Consider the following 23,353-nt stretch of genomic DNA (forward strand, 5'->3'; position numbering starts at 1 on the left):
CTAAGAATTCTATGATATGATGTGAGTTACTCAAAGCATAATTAATTATGTAGTAAATTGTAAAAGGATGGTTACCTTCTTTCATAAATGTTGAGTCTTTCAATTTATAATGAAAAACTATAGATTTATTAAGATCTATATCTTTCGGGGATAATCCAATCTGTAAATTTATGTCAAATTTTATCTTTCCATATTTTAGATTGCATTTTCCTTTTGCAATTACTGCTTGTTTCTTATTTCTAATTCTAGAATCTTCCCGAGCTATTTCTAAAGGAGAATCAATACCTTTCATGAAGGTACTTTTGATTAGAATTTGAATGGTTGATACATGAATATAACCTATCTTTTTTCTTTCATTTTCGAGAAAATTTTTCAAGTCTTTTATCGATTTGTTTTTTTATCTATAGTTGATATAACTATTTTTCCATCAGTTGTTTCAATTGGAATTGCTTCCTCTCCTACCATTATCCCAAATTTTAGAATATTTTTTCTTGACGAAATTCTTTGAGTTTACTAAATTTTCTTTTAAAATTTTCTTCGGCGATTAAAGATAAATCGCTTCTTCAATTTTATTATCTATTATGCTATCGGCATAATAACTAGATGTTCTTTCAAAATATGAAACTTCGGACATGTCTTATGATAATATGTAATAAATTCATACTGATTTTTCTTCGAAATATGGGTTGGTTTGCTTTAGCAATGCGATATCTTCAGCTTTTTTCGCTTATGTTGAGTTTATCCCAACTCATGGCAAATTCCTCCAGTATTACCTCAAGAATTCTCAACTATAGTGTTTTACCACTATAGGACCATTAGTTTTAAAGAAAAACTAAGAGGCAAAGTTTATGAAAAACTTATATTACTTGAATATCTCAAAACATGGTGGTTACAAATGAGCTTCAAGGCTCTTATTTATAGACATAGAGACTCACAGAGATAAGTACTACGTCTCCATCCTTACAACTAGCTACGGCTTACTATGTGACAAAAGAAATAAAGAAAATACGAGAAAAGTAAACTACATAATTGCCTTAAAGATAAAGCTTATCTCTAAATGGGTCCCATACCCACTAACTTTCTACATTTTCTTCGTTGTTTGGTGATACGTCACCGTCATACAACGATTCTTTGTCGGCCACGTTTTTCATGTCCTTTGCGCACCACTTGCATTGGTGTCCTTTGTATTTTTGAAAGTGTCGGCAACACTCTTGTTGGATTGGGTCGGGTAAACGGCCCAAGTCTGCTTCAAGCCCACTAAAGTTTTCTTCGAACTTTAGAATTTGCTGAAGATGTTCTTCTCTTGCTTGTTTTCTTGAATCACTATAGACTAGAAAACTTTCCTTTGCGATAATTACCCCGAAGTTTGGTAATTTTACTCCAAATACGATGAGAGTATCATAGAATTTTTCCATTTGATGCAAAAGCATTGGTCTAGGATTCACATCTCTTCCATCATTTGTTGGATATGAATGATTTGAAATGCCAATCTTGATTAAGTGTACGGCTTTAATAACTTCATCGTCTTCAAACCATGGATAAGTTGAAGTAAAAGATAAAAAGAACTCTTTACCTTTTGCGAAGCTATTATTGAATTTATAAGCGATTTCGCCTATATCTTTTGGAAGAAGTTCTAATTCATAGATTTTTCTTCCTGCATCTTCTTGAAGATACATTGTTTTAATCATTCCACAATCATAGAATGACTCGACTAATTCTTTACTTACTCCCGGGACTCGTTACGGCTTTTACTTCTATCCCGTTGTTGCTAGGATAAAAACATTCCGTTTTTAATTCTTACGAGTAGTTGGTTAACCATCTCCAGCTTTTTGTAGTAGTCTCCAATGGTGACTTCTTTAACAAATTTCCTTTCTCCATAGATAATTCTATCTACAAATATTTTCTTTTTAGTCTCCATTTTTGATGGTTGAACTATGTTCGTTTGTTGCAACTTCTTTGTAGACGGCGTTGTAGGCTGCTTTTGCTTCTTCAAGAGTCTCATAACCTTTGTATCGACATTTTTGCCATTTGTATGTAACTTTGTGGTTTCCCGGTTTTGGTAGATACCTTTCATGGGTCCATCAAAAATCACATAAACTTGCTTTTTGCCTCCAAGTTGACGAGTCAATTTTTCGGCTTATCCGTTGGTCAATGGATTCTTCTTCTTTTCCATTTTTTCTTTCATCTTCTTCGACTTTATCAGCCCAAGATGTTTTTGGTAGATCTGCAAGGACGGCTTGTTGGGGTTTTCTCTAAAGGTTTCTGATCTTTAGTCGTTGAATTCCATCCACTTGAGACTATTGACTCAATCGGGGTTTCGATTCTTTTGGGAATTTGTATATTTGACATAGTAGTTATATTTTCCGAATCTTGTCCTAATAGATCCCAGTTTTCTTTATTTTTAGGTTCTAAAACTGTTGATGTTTCTTTTTTACAAAGTTTCTCAAGGTTTTGTATTGTTAATATCATCTCCCCCTCTTCGAAAGAAGAGTTTCTAGACTATTTTTTGCAGAGGCGATTTGCTCCTGCTTTTGCCTAAGAGAATTGCAATGTCTTTATAGCCGCTTCCATTCTCTTGTCAATGCATCTCGCGAAACAATTCTTTTCAGTATTTTATGTATTCAATATATGGGTGAAACGGCTGAAGTTTCATCTCGCCATCTTACAAGTCTTCCATATTTATAATTGACACGAAGGTCATATTTCCAAAATCCGGTTACATATTTGGAATCGTTCTTAGTAAAAATCTGGTTGGAATTAATTCCATTTGCCATTTTGTTAAAACTTTAACACAACTTAATGTTTCTAATTCATGAATTGGATATCTCGTTTCGGTGTACCGTAAATGATCCCGAAACATATTTACAAAGTAAAAGATCTTTATCTTTTATCTTATTTTTAATATATTCATAAGAATAATCAATCTTAGTATCTTTTGATACTAATTTTTCGATAAATCAGTATAGTTTGTCTAATTTCTCTTTCGAGCTATCGGACTTAGCGTACCGGGTTGCTCCGGTATCTTTTATTCCTTGTTGACGAGTTACATCATCGACATAGTCTCCCGAATCATTTAGATTCGGTATCGCTTTACCATTAGGTAGAGCTCTCATACAACCTCCCCGAGTTGTTTTATCGGCATCAATCTCAACAATTAAAAAATCATTTTCCGGTGGATTGTATAAGCCGGGTAAAACTTCAATTTTTTTTTTGATATCTTTTACGGTTAGAGTATCTTGTTTAGTCCATGACCATGGAACCTTTTCAGATATCTTTTCTCGTAAAATCTTTCTTTCATTTGCCAAATTTTTGAAAAATCCCTCATTGGCAATATAATTCAAACATCCTAAAAATCTTTGAATTTGTTTTCGATATTGTAATTCATTAGGAAATGCTTGAATCTTTTCCTGAACATGTGGAGATAAATCAAGAGTGCCATTTTCTTTTAAAATGAGGCCTAAATACTCGATTTCTTTTTTAGCTAATTGTGATTTCTTTTTGAAATAACAATCCCTTTTACGAAATTCTATTTAAAACGGTCTCTACATCTTTAAGATGTTGTTCTTTAGTTCCTTTTGTAAAAACTAAAATATCATCAATATATGCCAAACATATATGTTCTAATCCTCTAAGAGCATTATCCATAAATCTTTGGTATATAGATGGTGCTTGTTTTAATCCAAATGGAAGGACATTCCATTGGTAGTGACCTTGTGGACACGAAAAAGCTATTAAAGGCTTAGTTTCTTCGTAAAGTCGTATTTGATGATATCCCGATTTTGCATCAAATGATGAAAACCAATCACATCCTTTTATTTTCTGCAGAATATAATCCTTTCGTGGTAATTTATAAGAATCTCCGATTGTAGCATCATTGAGTTTCTTATAATTTATCACCATTCTAGCTTTTCCTCTTTTTATTTCATTGTGGTTTGTCACATAAAAAGCGGGTGCTTGAATGTGGACTTGCGAAGGAGTAATTAACTTCTTTTCTTAAAGTTCTTTTATATCTTTTTGAAATTCTAATTTATCACTTACCGAATAAGGCATTTTATATTTTACATTGATCTCCTTATTGGGATCACGTAATTTAACAAGAACAAGTTCATGATTTGTATTTTTCGCATTATCCAAAGGATCTTCGAACATACAATATCAAGTTTTTGTTCTATTTCTTCAAGATTTAAAAAGAATTTTCCTTCTTCCCAAATACTTTTTAGATTTATAAGATTTTCGCAGATTAACCGAATAATCTCATTTCTAGTTATAATTTTGGCTTAAATATTGCATTGGTCCCCGCAAATATGGCCGGTTGAGTTTTGGTCCTTGTAAAAAAAAAATTCAGAAATCGGTCCCCGCAAAATTTTCTCGTCTTTTAAAAATACCCCCGGGCCCATTTAAGCCGGGACGAGGTCACCAAAATGCCGACGTGGCGCACGCTCGACCGTGCGATCCGGCCACGTGGCATCCGACCGTTCATTTTAAAATTAAAAAAGGATTTTTAATATTTGGAAAATCAATTTCGTTTTAAAAATAAAAACAACTATTTAAAAAAACAAAAACATATTTTAATTAAATTAAAAACACTTATATATAATAGAAAGGGGGAAAATAGAAACCCTAGTTTCGCATTTTCCCCCAAATCGTTTCATCTACTCCTTTCTCCCAACCGAGCTCCATCTGTCTTCTTCGTTGATCCGAGGTCGTATTCCTTCATCCATTGAAAATCCTTCTTCGTACACCGAATCGACGGCTGAGATTTAGCAGATCCGGTGTTCGACGGCCGGGATTTAGCAAGAGACTAGGGTTCGACGGCCGTGATTGTCTCAAACTTTACAACGGTGAAAGGTAACCTTATTTATGATTTTTAACTGCAGTAGTTGTGTAAATCAATGTGTTGTTGATTGCTTTTTGTTGTCTTTGTTATGGGGACCAAAACTTCAGCTTTTATGTCTTACACATTTTCGTTTTGTTTTTTTTTGCACGTGTAGTATGTCTATCAAGGTTGTTTTTCATCATGGAGGGTTGTTTGTAAGGGACCGGGTTATAACGTACAAGGGTGGGAAAGAAAGTATGGTGGATATAGATAATGATAAGTGGTCTTATTTTGAGCCGAGAGGTTATGTCAAAGATATATGGAAAGAGTTTAAGTATGAGAAAGGGTTTAGGATGTGGTGGATTGTTGAGGAAGATGTTGATTTTAAGCGGTTAGGGTTGATGAAGATGCCGATGCAATCAAGGAGTATGCTACATTGAGAAAAAAAAAGGTTGATATATACATTGAGCATGATGTTATTGACGGTGATGGTGGTCCGGTTTTTTTCCCCAAATATATAGCCGGAGAAGATGAGGTTGGGTCCGTTAATAGGAAAGAGAAGGAAAATGTTGCTTATAAGGCCGGGTCTGTTAATGGGAAAGGGAAGGAAAAGGTTGTCTATGATGAAGAGTATGATGACACTTATGAGCCCGATGATAATAGTGATTGTAGTAGTGATGATGACCTTACGGGATGCACACTTGATGAGAGTGAAGATGAAAGAGGTTTAGGTTGGGATGATGGCTTTATATTTGCCGATGAGATAGCCGTGAATGGTAAGTAAAATGCGAAGATAGAAGCCGGTAAGCAAAATCGAAGATAGAAGCCGGTAAGCAAATTCCGAAGATAGAAGCCGGTTCTTGTAGTGCCGCCGGTCCAAGTCAATATACACAGGATGGTAGATGGAGTTGAAATTGATGATGAGTATGTCGGTGATGAGTTAGGAAGTACCGATCCCGATGATTCGACGGTGAGAAAGGTCATGTTTATGACAAGTTTAGGATGGAACAACTTGGCCCAAAGTATAAGTTTAAGGTTGGCATGGAGTTTAAGTCCATAAAAGAGTTTAAAGAAGCAAGAATCGAGTGGACTATCTTAAATGGGTGGGAGTTGAAGTTTTTGAAAAATGACGGAACCGGGGCTAGGGCGGTATGTAAGAATGACTGTGATTTTGTTGCTTTATGCAGTCAAGATGGTGGGCCCCACACTTATAGAATAAAAACTTGGTCTCGGGGACCACACATGTGCAAGGACATTGGAAAATAGATCTGCTACCTCTAAGTGGGTTACAAAAGCCGTCCTACCAAAGATGGTTGGTTCTTCTACTAAGTTAAGAGTGACAGACATCATGAAAGATCTAAGAAGGGATCATGCAGATGGGAGTTACCTTTGCAAAGGCTTGGAAAGGAAAGAAGGAAGCACGAGAAAATTATTGATGGTGATGTCCGCCAAACAATACACACTGCTATGGAGGTATGCGAAATTTGAGATTTTGAGGGTAAATGACAAAAACACCGTGAAAATCAACACCGAAAGACCGGTACCAACACTTCAGCCAAGATTTGGTTCATTCTATTTCGCTTTGAAGGCTTGAAACTAGGGTTCTTGACCGGATGCAGACCATTCATTGGTGTTGATGGGTGTCACTGAAGACAGAGTATGGTGGTCAATTATTGATAGCCGTTGGAAGAGATGCTAATGATCAATATTATCCTTTGGCCTTTGGTATTGTTGAAGTGGAGAACAAAGAAAGCCGGAGATGGTTCTTAACACCGTTACTTGAAGATATAGGGACCGAGAGGAAATGGGTTTTCATTTCGGATCAACAAAAGGTATACTTCATACTCTTATGTATTTTTTGTTGTTTTGTTACTTAATTTACCGATGAACCATGAGTATGTAATAATTATTGTTTTGCTTTTTAAGGGGTTGATGTCCGTGTTTGATGAGTTAGTTGAAGTTGTTGAACACAGACCGTGTTTGAGACACCTTTATGTTAATTTCAAGAAAAAGTTTGGTGGAGGGACAACAATTAGGGATTTGATGATGGGGGCAGCTAAAGCAACCTATTATCGGGCATGGGAAGAAAAGATCTTGCAGCTTAAGGCATTAGATCCGGGAGCATGGGAGTGGCCGATGAAGCATGATACTAAGTTGTGGTGTAAGCATGCATTTACCTACTACTCTAAATGTGATGTTTTAATGAATAATATCTCGTAATCTTTTAATTCCACAATCCTGCTTGCTAGAGACAAACCAGTCATATCTATGTGTGAATGGATTAGAACTTATTTGATGAATAGAATTTCAACTGTTAGATCTAAGGTTGGTGCTTGGCAACATAGGATAATGCCAATGTCTAGGAAAAGACTTGATAGGGAGGTTGCACTTAGTGGGGAATGGATACTAACTTGGAGAATTGCTGATGAATTTGAGGTTGGGAAGTTGTATGGAGGTTTCCAATACATAGTTGATATAGGAAAGAGAACATGTTCTTGTGGTTTTTGGGAGTTAGTGGGGATCCCATGCGGGCATGCCGTAGCCGCAATGGGAAAGAGGTCAAGGAAACCAGAAGATTATGTAGATGATTGCTACTCAAAAGAAAGATATGAGTTATGTTATAGCTTTAATGTTAGTGCAATCAATGGACAAGACATGTGGCCAAATGTTGAATTGGAAGAAATGCTTCCTCCAACCTACAAGAAAGGTCCAGGAAGACCAAAGAAGCTAAGAAGGAGGGAACTCCGATGAACCCGATGCCAGGAAATATAAGAGGCGAATTCAAAGTATAGGTGCACAAGATGCAACCAATTGGGGCATAACAATAGAAGGCTGCAAGAGTTCAACCGTTAACCCAGAGGCACGAGAAGAGAAAGGTAATTTTTTAGGATAACAATATTTACGGACAAATAATGATTTAATTATGTAACAACATGTCAATCTTATTTTTGTTTCATAGAGGAAACCACCAAGGAATGCAAGACATGATGGACAATCGAACTCGCACCAATGAATGAACAAACCGAAACCGCTCAACCTGCTCCAGTTCAAAATGACCCAACCGAAATCGCTCAACCTGCGTAACCTGCTAGCCATGTTGCTCCAATTGTGCCCACTAAGTCCACACGTAAGAAATCAAAAACTGTGGCATCCAAGTATCCGTCGGCAAATCCCATAAATAAAAAAACTAGAAATGTGAATTCATTGTCTCAAGTTGTGGAACCTCGTCAACAACAATGTGAGTGCCGAAGCCGCCAACCACAATGTGAATGCCGAAGCCGCCAACCACAATGTGAATGCTCAAGCTGCTAAGATCCATAGAAAGGTAAGTCTTCTCATGTCACTTTATTATGCATTACACAATCACCCTGAATTGAAGTCAGTTTATATATGTTTGATTTTGACCGAGTGTTGATATTGACAGAAAAAACATGCTGAGATGGTCTATGATGTTAACCATCCGAAAAAGAAGGCAAAGACCATAATGACATGGCATGGAAGAAGGAGTGAGCCATCTAACCAAATGTCATCTGCAAATGTACCAAAATATAATCTTAACAACTTAAGGAGGAGTGGCAGTAACTTGTTACTTTGGGCCACAACCTAAACCAGGTGCACCAGGAACAATGGATACAAATCCAATTGAAATTGGGAAAGAAGATGGGGAATTAACTCAGGAGAATTGAGGATGCTTAAGTGTTTAGTTCAACTTTATTATTATAATGTTATTGTAATGTATTTTGATGTAATGGCCAAAAACAATGCCTTCTATTTTGGATGTAATGGCCTAAAACATTGCCTTCTATTTTGGATGTAAAGGCCTAAAACAATGCCTTCTATTTTGGATGTAATGGCCTAAAACAATGCCTTCTATTTTGGATGTAAAGGCCTAAAACAATGCCTTCTATTTTGGATGTATTGGCCTTAAACAATGCCTTCTATTTTGGATGTAATGGCCGTTAATATGCCATTTGTTTTATGAATGCTAATGTCTTCTATTTTATGAATGCTAATAGTGCATCTTGTGCTATCATAGTTAAAAAAAACTATAAAGCAGGTAAATTGATTCAATAAGTAGTAACCAAAATGTTGTTCAATTTCCATTCAATTCATAACAACTTAACATAACAACTATTATAAATGTTGTTGGCCAAACCATTACAACTTTGATTCATAACACATAAACTAGAATAAAAACTTAAACTAGAATAACACATAAACTAGAATAACAACTTAAACTAAAATAACAACTATTTCCAATTAACCATACCACATTACATCATCAATTCTTAGCATAAACACACAAAAAAAACCAACTAATCATCAAGGCTAATGCTATCCACATCACTTTGTTCCTCTCAGCCCTATACTTTGTCTTCCACTTATCAACTTCAATGGACTCAAATGTCTTCATATCTTCTTCAATGTTGCTGCATTTAGAACAAGCTTGTTGGCTATTGATCGCTTCCACCCCCGACCTCTCTGCTCCACCGACACATCCACAACGGGTTCAACATCAATCATGGGTGTAACCCCTGGTATAATGTCATCATCCCATATAAACAGCTCACAAGTATGAACACTCTGTTACAATTTACGACATCAAACAATCGAAATTCGGTATCGGTAGTAGTTATCGGTTATACATCAAACAAGCTTAAATATCACTAACCCTCATATTCCAATTACGACATTTCCAAAATCTACGCCCATAGTTCTCCAATGTGGTAGATATGTACATCTTCATTGGAAGATAGCACCCACAAGCCGGTAACATTGATTGCGTCGATTCTGGATTTCGAGCACGGCAACCCTTGCAACATTTACGGAACTTCCACCATTTCGGAAATCGAAAAGGAATGCGAACCTCTGTTGTTTGAGTTTCCTCCTCTCGCTGCTCGACATCTTCAACAATCTTCGGAAATCGAAAAGGAATGGAGTGAGATGCGGGAATGGAGAAGAAAGGATTTGGTCGATTTGGGGGAAAATGCGAAACTAGGGTTTCTATTTTCCCCCTTTCTATTATATATAAGTGTTTTTAATTTAATTAAAATATGTTTTTGTTTTTTTTTAAATAGTTGTTTTTATTTTTGAAACGAAATTGATTTTCCAAATATTAAAAATCCTTTTTTAATTTTAAAATGAACGATCGGATGCCACGTGGCCAGGATCGCACGGTCGGCGTGCGCCACGTCGGCATTTTGGTGACTGTCCCGGCTTAAATGGGCCCGGGGGTATTTTTAAAAGACGAGAAAATTTTGCGGGGACTGATTTCGAATTTTTTACAAGGACCAAAAATCAACCGGGCCATATTTGCGGGGACCAATGCAATATTTAAGCCTATAATTTTTGTTGTTATAACTTTTGTCTTTTCTTTGGGGTTTGCTAGATTTTTCCAAAGCAAAGAAATAGTTTTGACATTTTGTACAAACGGTGCATATAACTTTAAAAAGTTATTTCCAATGATTAAATCTAATCTGAATCATGGAGATAGATTGTTGGTATGAAAAATTCATAACCTTCTATAGTAATTGAAATGTCTTTCAAAACAAACCATATTTGATGTTTTGACTTATCCGCAACAATTATTTCTTTGGGTTTTTCTAATTCTTCCCGAGTTTCTAGCTATGTTTCGTTTTCCAAAACTTAATGTTGCGCTTTGTATCTAGATAGGCTAAAATTTCCTTCTTACGAAGTTTTATTTTGATAAAGGTGGCACTAGGGTTACCTTTACTCAAGATCTTGGTCTTCTTCGAGTCCGTACAAAGTTCATAGAAACTTTGTTGCTCCCAATCGAGTCCGAATACGATTCTACCGGTTCATAACCTATTTTATAGATCATGTTTAAAACCTGTTTCTTTTCCTTAGAAACTTTCTTTGGACATTCATTAGCATAATGTCCCGTTTCATGACATAGCCAACATGTACAAGATTTTTTTCTTTTAGGACAAGTTTTATTCTTTCTAGGGTAATCTCTTTTTCTTCTATAGAACTTCTTCTTTCTATGTTTCCTTTTATCATAGGTAAATTTTTTAAATTTCTTCCTTCTAGGATATTTTCTTTTTCTCCTAGTTTTTTCACATCCATAGGCTCCAACTCTTTCTTGGAGTTTATCACAAAGCACAATCCTATTCGTGCATCTCGTTTTGATTGTTTCTTTAGGCACTGTTCTTGCATCCAATTTCTAAGAATAGAAATTCTAGCACCTAGAGTATTTTTAACTTTTCCCGAGGAAACTGCATTATTAAATTCATTTTGAATTGTTTGAGACTTTGCCATGGGCAATTTTTGGTAAAATAAATCAACAATCTTTTGACTTTCTCTAATTGTTTTATTTATATCATAATATAATTGTGAAAATTCACAAATATAATTTTCTATGTAACAAGGGTTACATATGGATAAATTCATAATTCTCCATATTTTTTCAGTATTAAAGGCGGTATTAGAGTCAACCGTATCTTGCCATCCTTTAAATTCTTCTAAAAGCCATTCAAAGACTTTATTAATCATTCCCATACTATTTTCTCGCAATTAATTCTTCATCGGGTTTTTCGACGTAAATTTGTATGCATTACCTTCAGTTCTACACAAAAGATAATTAAAAATTTGTTTTGGATTTAGATTCTTTAGATCATTATCCAATTGTAATGAGATGGTATTTCGTTATACCAATTTCTTATAGCTTGAACAAGATTGTCAACGCAATCAATATTTAGAATCCTGCTTCCATCGTTAACACTATGTTTTGGAACATAATTCATTGGTACCTTTTGGTATTTAGCTTTTGAAAATTCCCTATGGAAATCTATGTTCCAATTATATGGAAGTCCTCTTTTTGTTCTGAGCTTTCGCCCATTTCTAATTCTTCTAATTTGACGAAATTTCCATCGTCCTTAGATTCATCATCGAACTAAAATCATAGACATAATTATCTAGTTTCTTAGGTTCAGGTTCTTCCTTAATGGAATCTTTTTCACTTATGTCTAGAGTAGCCATAAGTTGGTCTAATTTTTCGAGTTGATATTCTATGTTTTCTTCTATACTCATTTTTTATAGTGAGTAAATAAAGATGTTTCAATTTTTTCAATTTTTTCTTTATTCTTCTCCCCCTCTCTAAGTTGTAGAGAAGTATGTTGTTTACAACAACAATTTTTTATAATATAATTAATCATGTCTGTTATATTGTTTAACCGAGGGTTAAAAGAATGATATATATGAGGATATTTATGATTCTCATTTTTGTCATAACATGGAGAATCCTTTTCCATGTTTGCCCAAGTTTCATGGGGTCTTTCTAATCCTTGCTCATAATCTTTTGTAAATAAACTATTTTGTTTAAAGATTTGAGGTAAAATTTCGAGAAAAGAAATTTGTCTTTCAAATTTCTCATTTAATCTTTTGGTTTCGTCAAGCGAGCTTCAACTCTAGTTGAAAGAGTGTTGTGTTCCTTATTAGCCATTGACTAGGTTTTTTATTCTTTCTTCGATTTCTTTTGCTAAACTCTCAAAGTTTATGAATAAAAAATAATCATAGTCAACTATTGAGAAATAAAAGTTTGTATCTCTACACCAATTTATTTGATTTTTTGCTAAATAAATATTTTGGTGATTTGGTCGTAATATAAATGGTTGGGGTATTACCTTTCCAAACGGATTTATAAGACCTTCCATTATCTTGCTAACTTTTTAAGATTATTTACGAGTTTTTCGGCTTTTACTACATATCTTGAAAACGAGATGATAATCAAAATTTTCTCTTAGGTAGTAGATGGCAGTTTCATCACACCATTTAATTTGTGCTTTTATCAAATAAATTTCTTGGTAATTAGGATTTAAAATGAAAGGGACATGAACAATTTTCCCTTTAGGATTTTTTATAAACTTTATTTTAGACTTTTTAAATCGGTTTTTATCCAGCTGATTTAAAAGATTTGACTTTTTTGAAAAAGTCATTTGGGTGACTGCACCGTAGAATTGCCTAATAAACTTTGCTGTGTCTTGCTTCCTACACATACTATAGGGGCAGACTAGAACAAATTGATAATAATAATAATAATTTATCTATTTGATTTTTGGTCCAATAAATTTTTGGATGTCTTGGATCGATCCTATATATGGTCGGATTAAAAATCATTGTTAGTAGTAAATTAAAATTTTGATGTTTGGCGATCAATAAGTGCTGTCATGCCTTGGCTCTTCCACATACTATATGGAAAGATTAAAATAAATTGATAAAATGAATTGAAAAAAATCCTTCAAAAAAAAAATGAATTGAAAATTAGATTCTTTACCCAATAAACTTTGTCTTGCCTTGACTCTAGACATATTACATGGGTGGATTAAAGCATATTGATAACAATCAATTAATAATTATAAAATAAAAAATAAAAAAAATTATATCGCAAAGTTTTCAGTCTAGATCAATTAAAAAAATATCAAGTACTTTTGTCATATTTACCAATATTACTTTCTTTACATACATAGACATAAACATTTTACTGGTTTCCTTCCTTCTTTTGCAAAGAACATTATCTGTGTACATTTAGAAATTATGACTTTATTTGTTTGTAAATTCTATATTCTCTTCATGTTTCTTTGTCTTATCTTTCTCCTTATTTCCACACATGGTACAAACTAATTAACTAAGCAAGCTATATTTATTCTCTTATACTTCTTCAATTCTAAACCTTATTTGTGTTCTTAATTTGCTTCATGATTATTTTTCATTTGTATTTGTAGAGGAGGAAGAAGAACTTTGTAGAAAGAAAAGTAGAACGTGGTTAGGGTCTTGTACGAATGATGCATCTTGTAGTACAACGTGTGTGTCGGAGAATGCAAGTAACATATATGGTGCTTGTCAAAGCAATTTCGTTCTTTGCTACTGCTACTTCGTTTGTTGAGTAATGAGTTTCTGAACAAGTAATGTCCACCTTTGATGTTTTTGGCAAAATAAAATCAGAGTTTAAAGGATATCAAGAATCCGTTAGGGTTATTTTGTTTTACCCTTCAACAAAAGCCTATTTCTTTGTTATATCATTTCCATTTTTATAGGTAGTATATTTTATATCGAAGTCCTTACACAACAACAGCAAGACCGTTTTATCTTCATTCAAAATGTCTACCTATATCTTCATTTTTATAGGTAGTTTTGTTTGTGATGTGAGAAGATGCGGTGGAAGGTGAATAGGTAGTATATATAAAGAGATCCTATATTGGTGGTGATGAATATGTATACGTAAAACAGAGGTGGATGTTGAATTGGTAGGGATGATGTTTTTTTTAATCCTTTTTTATATGGGTTTGTAGGTTTAAGTAGTATGAAAAACATGAACATGGTGTTGAAAGGATGAAGACGGTCAACTTTCATTGCAAATTTAATCTTTTTTTTTTTAATGATTTTGATTTTAGTCCCTTGGTAATTTTGACTTGTTATTTTAATTTGGTGGGTTAGTTTAACTTTTTCAAAAAATAAATAGAGGTCTTTTTTATTTAGGTATTAAGATTAAAATTCACTCAAATGACAAAGACCAACAAAATATGTAAACCATACTCTTATGATGGAACTAATAAAAAAAAGTATTTATAAGAACTATTCTTCAAATACATTAACAAAAAGATATTGAAATAGCTCCGAGTGAGGCAATGAAAATCACTTGTGCGGTTGCTCATGAATTTATCCTACAACGACGGGATGACAATGAGCATGTATGGGTAGAGTACTATAGTACTCGTCCCTGTACCTGCAATTTGCCAAAATACTCATACTCAAGTCCATACATATGTGGGTAGAAACCTTTGTCCCTGTGTTTTATCTTATGGGCAGTGTTCTCAAACTCGAGTGTTAACTCGTAAACTCACTTGAGGTTGTGTTTTTAGGTGTGAATTTAGTGTGAATTCGATGGTAAACTTGTTTTAGTGAAATCAGAGCTTGGGTCGAGCTTGAGTAATTTATCTCGCAGCAAAATCGATGAAATCGAATAAACTCTTCTAATTTTAAGCGAGTTTGTAATTTTATCTTTAAAAAAGTCTTATTTTTCTAGCCTAGTTTTTTTTTTCCTTCGTTATGCCCATAAGATCATTTAACGTGCGAGAGAGTGAATTTCTTTCAGTAGCAAATGACTTCTCTTCCTAGTATTACACTCAAGCGACTAAACAAGAGAAGTGAACCAAACATAGTATTCTAAAACGATGAAACCCTAATGACACAAGGCTCCGATGCCAACAAGGTGGCAAGTCTTCAACCCCTGCAAGGTTCAAATTGCAAAATTTAATTATATTTTAGCTTTATAATTAACTTAATATTTTGAATTATTGACCTAATGATAACCACAAAATGTTGATTGTTTAGAACAATCTGTCCGTTATGGTTTATTTTATGGACATGTTGTGTGTTTTGCTGCAATGTTGTTCAACGATGCAACCTTGGAGGTGAACGCTGCATCTTTGTAGGCCTGCAAGTACGGGTAGTACGGATGTACAAACGTGGGTCCATCAAGGATGAAGCTTGGAGTTGAAATGTGTGGGTCACCAATGATTGCCAATACATTGAGAAAATAAGGAATATGTTGATTCCCAATGGATAAGAAAACGATAGTTGCACCACTTATGTACCATTATGGTTTATTCTTTCAAAAAAAAATGTACCATTATGGTATATACGATTGGCCAATTAGGATGTGACACATGACATACTTTTTTAAAAAAATCTATTAAATAAATTATTTATAAAGTAACATTGGTACCATTATGGTACACAAGTGCTATCCAGCACATTGTTGTGCCAAGGGTCCAAAATTCTCCTCCAATTTTAGTGGCCATTTCGATTGGCTAACCCTAGCAGCCACTTGAGATCTCACAACCCATATTCTACCTTTCTTCCATTCCATACGAGAGCATGGATGCTAATTAACTCTTGGATAGTTAGAGTTTTAGGAACATTGTGACTGAGTAAGGCTAAAAGCTCATTTCTTTCTTTCTTTGATTTTAATATTCTTTTGTAACCTCTAAAATCTTCTATTGTTTGCAATTATATGTTCATTCACTTATGATCTTATTTCTAATTTTGTGTTTAAACTCATTTTGCGCTAAACCACTTTGTGGTTAAGACATGACGAATTTATGATTATGATTACATAAGATTGGTTAGTTACATTCTTAAGCTTGGTTAGTTGCAATTATGAGTCTAGCATATTTCCCCCTCTAAATTATATTATTATTTTCACAACGCACTTTTCCATGTGTCTTGATTCCTACACATAATGTATGGGTAGATGAAAACAAATTGATAATTATAAATTGACAATTTATTTTAGGCCTATAAACTTTCATTGGCAGGGCTCCATGACCGACTATAAGGGCATTTAAAATAAGGGAATTACTTTTCCCACCCTACGCCTTCTCGCGCGCCCCGTAAAAATTCCAAAAATACCCCTGGTCCAGATTATGTTTTCCAAACCAGATTGTTAGTTACTTCCGAACATATAATCCGAACCGGATGTTGTGCGCTTTTTGTGTCTTTCTTTGATGTCAAGGGTCTCTGTTGACCGTTATATGAACCCCACACAAGCTGAAATGCTATTGCGGGGTTCATATGAACGGTCAACAATGACCATGACACCACCGACACCCCCAAAAACTAAACATTTGAAGAAAATTGAAGAAAAAAGATGAAGAGATTTCCGAAAAATTGAATCCGAACAAAAACGATATGAATATTTTGTGTCTTTCTTTGATGTCAAGGGTCTCTGTTGACCGTTATATGAACCCCGAGACAAGCCGCAATGCAATTGCAGGGTTCATAGGAACGGTCAACAATGACCATGACACCACAAACACTCTTACAAAACTTAAAAAATTTGAAGAGAATGAAAGAAAATAGGTGGAGTGAAGAATGAAGGTATTTGTTGAAGATGGAAGCCTATTTATAGCCTAAAACAAGTCCTAGGTCATTAATACAATCAATGAAAACGTGTTAGTGGTTGTAACCGTCCAAACCCACATTGATGGCTCTCTATCAAAAGTGCTGAATCATTCCGGATTATACATTTCGGAATGTCCTTAGCCCTACAAAGAAGTGCCAACTTTTCCCTCGTTCACCATAATCGCATTAATCCGGAAAGTATATTCCGGAAACCAAAGGTGCGTTCCGGATTGTATATTCCGGAACGCCTCATGCCATGGCCGGTGGTCCGCACCACACGTTTTTGACGGTGGTCAAGTCAAAAACGTGTTTTACCACGTTTTTTGATTGCATTATGGCTCCCCAACCATTTTTCACCCACCCCTCCCTATAAATACCCTTCCAAACCCCCACCATTTCTCACACCATCCCTCTCCTCCTCTTCTTCCTTCTACAACCATGGTTTTCCATCGTTGGCCTTTCATAGATAAGGGCCTCGTTGAAAACTTTCGGGGTTTGTATGAACGGTCAATGAGGATGGAAATCGCGCCGCAACGAAGGGCGGTTCATCCGAGGGTCATGTGGGTCGATGTGGTTATTAGTTTCGCCCGTATGGGCGTAAGTCCGAGCACCCCGATGATTGTAGTTTTGCATCAAACAAGATAAGTATTTTTGTATCGTCTCCACGGGGAATAGTGCGTTATCAAGGATATTTCAACATCAATTATCATTCAAAGTATTAAGAGTACTTGTTTGTTTCTTTGAAATGTGATTAACTAAACTAATTGCAAAAAGTAAAAATTGAGATAAATAAGGATTGAAACTTGTTAGGAGTAGCGTTCCTTAACCAAGCGTCACACGTACCCTAATGATCCATACGAATTCTAGCTTTATAAACAACATTATCACAATCAATTCTAAACTATCCTTCGTGTCCAAAGCGATATAATTAGCTCTAAGGTATCGTTTAAACATTCGTGTCCAAATCCCTTAAACGATAACAAAGTCGATCGAATAACCTAATCGACCGTGTCCAAACTCGATTAAGTATCCGAAAGCATTTAACTCTTGATTATGGTGATTATCACAAGATTTACAAAGATGTCAAGTAAGTTAACCTAAGATATATTGCTATTCTATTTCAAGATTCAAGAGTTTGTGTCCAAATCATCTTGAATCTCATTGAAAGCATTAACACAAGAATAACAACAATATTGAATATAAATTGCTAGAACCATATATTGCAAGATCAAAAAGGATTACATGTTTAGCAAGATCAAGTACCTCTCATCCCAACAAAGAGTATTTAGCTACACATCATCATGGAAGCCTTGCAAGGATGGATTGAAAAGGAAGGATTCATTCTCCTAGTGATGTCTCAACAAAGGAATATGATCCAACTTCCAAAACCACTCTCACTCTTATATAATCTACCCTATTTTCTCTATAAGATATTACAATGAAAAACTAAGAGAAAACTAACTAAGTTACTATCTAATAATGCTTCCCTAATGAACTACTAATATATATAACAAAGCAAGCCCAAAATATCTAAAAATATCTTCAAGGAATAGCAAGTGGGCCACTTGGCTTTGATCAAACCGTCCTTACTCGCACTTACGAGTAAGGGAGCTCGCAATTGCGAGCTACTCGCAACGAGCACTCGCGGTTGCGAGTTTGGTTGCGAGCCGCATCCTCCCGGATCAGCTTCTCGCCCAAACAGTACTTTTTCATGATTTTGCTTCTTTGATCAATGTCTTGGGCTAATTCCTGCACAAAAGGATAGAGTAATGATAAGTAAAGCGTAATAAGGCATTTAACGCTTATTTCTCGGCTTTTCCTTCAATTACTTGCAAAGCAAGCAACAAAAAGTGCTTAAAATATAACATGAATTTAACACTTCTTGGCATTTATCAAACTCTCCCCAACTTAACTCTTTGTTTGTCCTCAAACAAAATATTGAAAATCAGACAAGTAAATGACAAGACACAAGTACAACAGGCTTTGAAAACATCTTCAGATGAATGATTTAAAAGTGAATGCGTGGGCAAGTCTAAGTTTCCAACTAATCTAAAATTCTACTACTAACATGAGATGAGTCCTAAGTACAAAGTTCATGTCAAATATTTTAAAACAATAATATATTTATTTACGAACCACACCTAACACACTTCTATGAAAGTAGATAAACAATTGAAATCAAATGAATGAGGGTTATGAACACACATCCGGCAATCAAGTTAACATTCCAATCAAGTTATGTGTCCATCCAAATATCGTTTCAAAAGGCACAAAAACATGGATCAAAAGGTCTTTGAGGGTTATAACTTGGCTTGGCTACAAAAGAAATGTCATATGTGGGGCAATTGAAATCAAAAAGCCTATCAAATTGCCCATAGCATGTTCTTCGCAACACCATCACCCTAAATATGGATCATCTTCTTCACTTTTCTCTCCTTTCCTCTCCCACTTTCTTCGCAACGCCATCACCCTAAAAATCAAAATGAGTAACTTTTTACTCTTCATGGTGACCGAGTTTTTCTTTATTTTTCTTTTCATTAAAGTTCTAATTTTTTTATTGATTCAGCACGAACTTAATCTACACAACCAAAATGGAACTCATTCAAATCATCACTTGACATAACTGTAGACATTGACACAAAAATAGGTTGAGTTTTTCAACCCACTATTTCCTTTCGATTGACGATTTTCGACTTAAAACCTTCCGAACTTGTCCACCCCTACAATAAACTACTTGGAAATAATTTCCATCAACAAAGGAAAAATTCATGAACCTTTCCGTACATAGATAACCACATATAAAGTAAATAATTGTACCCTAATCTTCCATTCCAGGACAAAGAAAGTAACTTTGCAAGCTTCATGAACTAATTAAATATACTACTTATTGGCTTAAGCTGTATTGTTTTGATTATGTTGAGAACAATATAATTGATTTTTTAAATGAAGATTATTTATAAAAGTGATATTGTTTTAATGTGGTACATTGTCATTTCAACTATGTTGATACCCAATGAACCACCAATATAACCTCCAAAGCATTACATGGCTCTAGAAAAACTATATGGGTAGATTAAAAAAGATTGATAAAAATAAATTGAAATCATGATTTTTCGCAAAAATATACTTTCCATACCTTTGGCTTCTAGACAAACTATATGGACATATTAAAATATATTGATAATAACAAATTGAAAAAAATAAATAAATTGAAAATTATATTTTTCGGCCCAATATATTTTGGTATGTGAGCATGTATTAAAAAACATTGGTAAATTAAGGTCTAAAAAAAACATATTGATAATGATAAATTGAAAATTTTATTTTTGGTCCAATCAATTTTGTCATGCATTGGCTCCTTGATAGACTAGAGGGACAGATTAAACAAGTAGATACTAATATACTTAAATTTAAATTTTTAATTAGCCCAATAAACTTTGTCATGTCTTGGCTCCTTTTTCTTTTCTAAAAAAATGTGGAGGGTTTTTTTTTTAATTAAAATGTCATTAATGGTCATTTTACAATTGTCTCTAAGTGGATTAAAACGAAGCACCCGGAGGTAATAAGACTAAATTCATCACTAAGCTATCACCTCAAGTGTCATATCTTGGCTCCTCGACATACTATATAGGTGCATTAAAACATATTAATAATGTCCCCATAAGCATAGCTCGGTTAGCGGGGACATGCATTGTTATATGTAGGGATCGGGGTTCGAACCCCGGACACTCCACATATTCACCTTGAAAAAGGTGAATTTTAGCTACTAGACTACACGACAAAAAAAATATTAATAATAATTTAAAATCTAAATAAAGAAATAAATAAAAACTCAACCTAGCTCACAATGACAAAAAAAATATTAATAATAATTTTAAAAACTTTCCTAAATAAAGAAATAAATAAAAACTCAACCTAGCTCACAATGACAAAAAAAATATTAATAATAATTTTAAAAATTTAAAATCTAAATAAATAAATAAATAAAAACTCAACCTAGCTCACAATATTTTCAAACCAGATCGTTTCAAAAAGATCATTCAGTTTTCTCATTTTTACCTATATTGATTTTCATATATACATAGTTGCAAACATTTTGTTGCCATATTTTGCTGCCATATTTGGTAAATAACGTCATTTACATTTAATAAACATGACTTTCTCTGCTAGTAAATTCTACATCATCTTTATGTACCTTTATCTTGCTATTTTCATTATTTCCGCAAAAGGTACAAACTAACTAAACAACCTATATTTATTCTCTCATACTTCAATCCTAAGCCTTCTTCATATTCTATTTTTTTTTATTATTGTTTATTTTTATGTGTAGAGGAGGAACCAAAAATTTGTAAAATTTTGCTTAGTTCAACAATGAAACATGGTTGTGAACAGAACATGTGTAACGAAGGTTGCATCAACGAGGAGAATGCAAAATACGGTGAGTGTGTGCCTACAGGCATAATTGTTTTATTTTGCTACTGCTACTACTTCGAATGTGAGCAGTGATTTTCCAACCAAACAGTTTCCATCTTTGATATAAAGAGTGATTAGTCAATGAGTGAAATGATTGTAAAAGTAAGAGTATTTATTTGGTCATAAATATACTAAAATGTAAAATCAATGTATACAAATTTATACATAATCAATGATGTCGTGTTAGACAACATTTTTTGTGTAGATTTAAATGGTCTTTAATCTTCATGTAATATTATCATTTTCATACTACTTATTGTCTTTACTCTTGATCATAATTTTCATACCACTTCATGTTGTGTTTCATACTTTGAAATATTTAAAATAAACTATAGGAATTAAATTATAAGTAAAAAAGAAAAAACATTAAAACCTCACATAAGAGAATCCACTAAAACCATGTCAATGGAAAAAGTTGTAGCAAAATTTCTTTTAACTCTAGGGAACACCAACCAATAACCCTAACCGTAACACACCCTTGATTTTTTTTTTTTGTTTGAGATATCGATCATGGAATCATATGTTGGGATTCATTTTTAGTTGCATAGGAAAAACCTTTTAAAATTTACAACTATTTGAGAAAACAATATTGTGTGAATTTCGAATGGGATTTCTTAGCACATGGAGTATGTATATAAAAAAGGTATTTCAATCCATCCATGTGTTGTAGGTTGTCAAACAACTATGACAACATTTTGTTAAAAAAAAAAAAAACTATGACAACATCTGCACCATTATTTGTGCGACGAATAAAACATATTTCAAGGTAAATTCTTAAATACTTTTGAGTTTGGTTAGGAACGGATATCTTGTATGCAAAAATTGTTTAACACTTGAATTTATTTTAATATAAAAATGTGACATGACATTGAATGATTGGATGAAAGGTTAATATTTGACCAAACTCAGATGATACTATTGTGTACTTCTTTCAATCCATTCATGTGTTTTTCTTAGCGGATTATTCGCATCATCACAAAATGGATTCTTGCTAATTGATCTTTGTTGCTTGAGTGAGAGGAAATTATTGCCACTCTCGTTTAACAAGATTCATGTACCATCAGAGTCATTTAATTTAAAGTTCAACCAATTAACATGTTTTGATCCTCGCGAACCGATAATGTTCTTGTTTCCACCGAGTTTTTCCATTTCAATTTCACGTGTTTCCATCAAGATCTTAATCATCAAATGTGTGTCCATCTCCATTTTGGTCCCAAACGTCTCCAATGACGATTAAATTCTCGACGAAGGAGCTGTCACCTATACCATATTAAGAAGTGTGTACATATGCACTGCAAAAGGAACATGGCTCAATGTGTCACTAAATCTCATAGGATGAGAACGGGAGATGTTATGCTTTTTACAAACAAAAGAATGATGATAAAAACCTTGTTTCCTTTGCATTCAAAGATTTTGGTACCAAACAAATAACCAGGTTTGAAGGATGTTAGAGCTCTTGTTATTACCAGAGGCATGATGGCTATTGATGCTCATGTTAGCGATACAATATATATTGTTGGGGCTAGTAAATGGTGAAATCAGTATTGAATTAACATGTATATTTGGAAATTAATCAACATTTCAACAGTAATTATTTCCCCTTTTATCAAATTTTATTCAATATTGTTGGAATTTTATACTTTTGAGAATTGAATTTTATCGATTCATCTATAAAATCTGTTTCATCTCCATGAGGATTTTATCGGCTCATCCCCTTCATGAATCTAACTTGGAGTCCCACATTAGGAGTCATGACCGTTGCGAGAGGATTTATATAGAATTGGACAATCCTTCCATTTGAGCCATGATGTTGTGATGGAGTTAGATTTAATTTGTATCAACTACGAAGGTAGTGTGGTTTTCTCTTCCTTCAATGATGTGTGTTTTGTTTGGACTATGGTGCAATTTGATTTGTGCCTTTTCAACCTCAACATGTGTGTTTTGTTTGGACTATGGTGCAATTTGATTTGTGCCTTTTCAACCTCAACCTTTGAAAATATCACTCACTATAATCTTCTAGACTTGACCAATCCATTTTTTAACATAGAAAAATATTTGATATTTGAAAATATCACTCACTATAATCTTCTAGACTTGACCAATCCATTTTTTAACATAGAAAAATATTTGATATCATAGAAC

At 34.0% G+C, this 23,353-nt stretch overlaps 2 protein-coding genes and 4 long non-coding RNA genes across 6 annotated transcripts; 3 read left to right on the forward strand and 3 right to left on the reverse strand.

Annotated features, from left to right (window-relative positions):
- Positions 1-1,073: 1,073 nt before the first annotated feature.
- LOC146896743 (uncharacterized) lies at positions 1,074-1,676 on the reverse strand. The gene has a single exon (XM_085736343.1). The coding sequence runs from the start codon at positions 1,674-1,676 to the stop codon at positions 1,074-1,076; it is 603 nt and encodes a 200-aa protein (XP_085592469.1).
- A 4,035-nt stretch (positions 1,677-5,711) lies between these two features.
- Positions 5,712-7,567, forward strand: LOC146896744 (uncharacterized). The gene is made up of 5 exons (XM_085736344.1): positions 5,712-5,851; positions 6,193-6,289; positions 6,469-6,648; positions 6,743-7,032; positions 7,135-7,567. Exons 1-5 carry the CDS (start codon positions 5,712-5,714, stop codon positions 7,565-7,567), a joined length of 1,140 nt encoding a protein of 379 aa, XP_085592470.1.
- A 1,324-nt stretch (positions 7,568-8,891) lies between these two features.
- On the reverse strand, positions 8,892-9,621 carry LOC146896745 (uncharacterized). Its single transcript, XR_015023453.1, has 2 exons — positions 9,489-9,621; positions 8,892-9,400 (listed from the first exon to the last, which is right to left on the reverse strand). It is a non-coding gene; the product is annotated as an uncharacterized LOC146896745 (long non-coding RNA).
- A 3,662-nt stretch (positions 9,622-13,283) lies between these two features.
- Positions 13,284-14,209, forward strand: LOC146896746 (uncharacterized). Its single transcript, XR_015023461.1, has 2 exons — positions 13,284-13,445; positions 13,558-14,209. It is a non-coding gene; the product is annotated as an uncharacterized LOC146896746 (long non-coding RNA).
- Positions 14,210-17,931: 3,722 nt separating this feature from the next.
- LOC146896747 (uncharacterized) lies at positions 17,932-19,864 on the reverse strand. Its single transcript, XR_015021376.1, has 2 exons — positions 19,556-19,864; positions 17,932-18,487 (listed from the first exon to the last, which is right to left on the reverse strand). It is a non-coding gene; the product is annotated as an uncharacterized LOC146896747 (long non-coding RNA).
- A 111-nt stretch (positions 19,865-19,975) lies between these two features.
- On the forward strand, positions 19,976-21,463 carry LOC146896748 (uncharacterized). Its single transcript, XR_015021375.1, has 2 exons — positions 19,976-20,967; positions 21,069-21,463. It is a non-coding gene; the product is annotated as an uncharacterized LOC146896748 (long non-coding RNA).
- The last annotated feature ends 1,890 nt before the right edge of the window (positions 21,464-23,353 follow it).

This window comes from Medicago sativa, chromosome 8 (assembly GCF_051527215.1).
Source record: "Medicago sativa cultivar Bolivia chromosome 8, Bolivia_mono, whole genome shotgun sequence".
Lineage (NCBI taxonomy): Eukaryota > Viridiplantae > Streptophyta > Magnoliopsida > Fabales > Fabaceae > Medicago > Medicago sativa.

Coding starts and splice junctions, on each gene's coding strand:
- LOC146896743 (XM_085736343.1), bottom strand. CDS start 1,676: ATGTATCTTCAAGAAGATGCAGGAAGAAAAATCTATGAATTAGAACTT.
- LOC146896744 (XM_085736344.1), top strand. CDS start 5,712: ATGGTAGATGGAGTTGAAATTGATGATGAGTATGTCGGTGATGAGTTA. Junction 6,649..6,742: donor TCATTTCGGATCAACAAAAG/GTATACTTCATA, acceptor TTGCTTTTTAAG/GGGTTGATGTCCGTGTTTGA. Junction 7,033..7,134: donor GTTTTAATGAATAATATCTC/GTAATCTTTTAA, acceptor TTCAACTGTTAG/ATCTAAGGTTGGTGCTTGGC.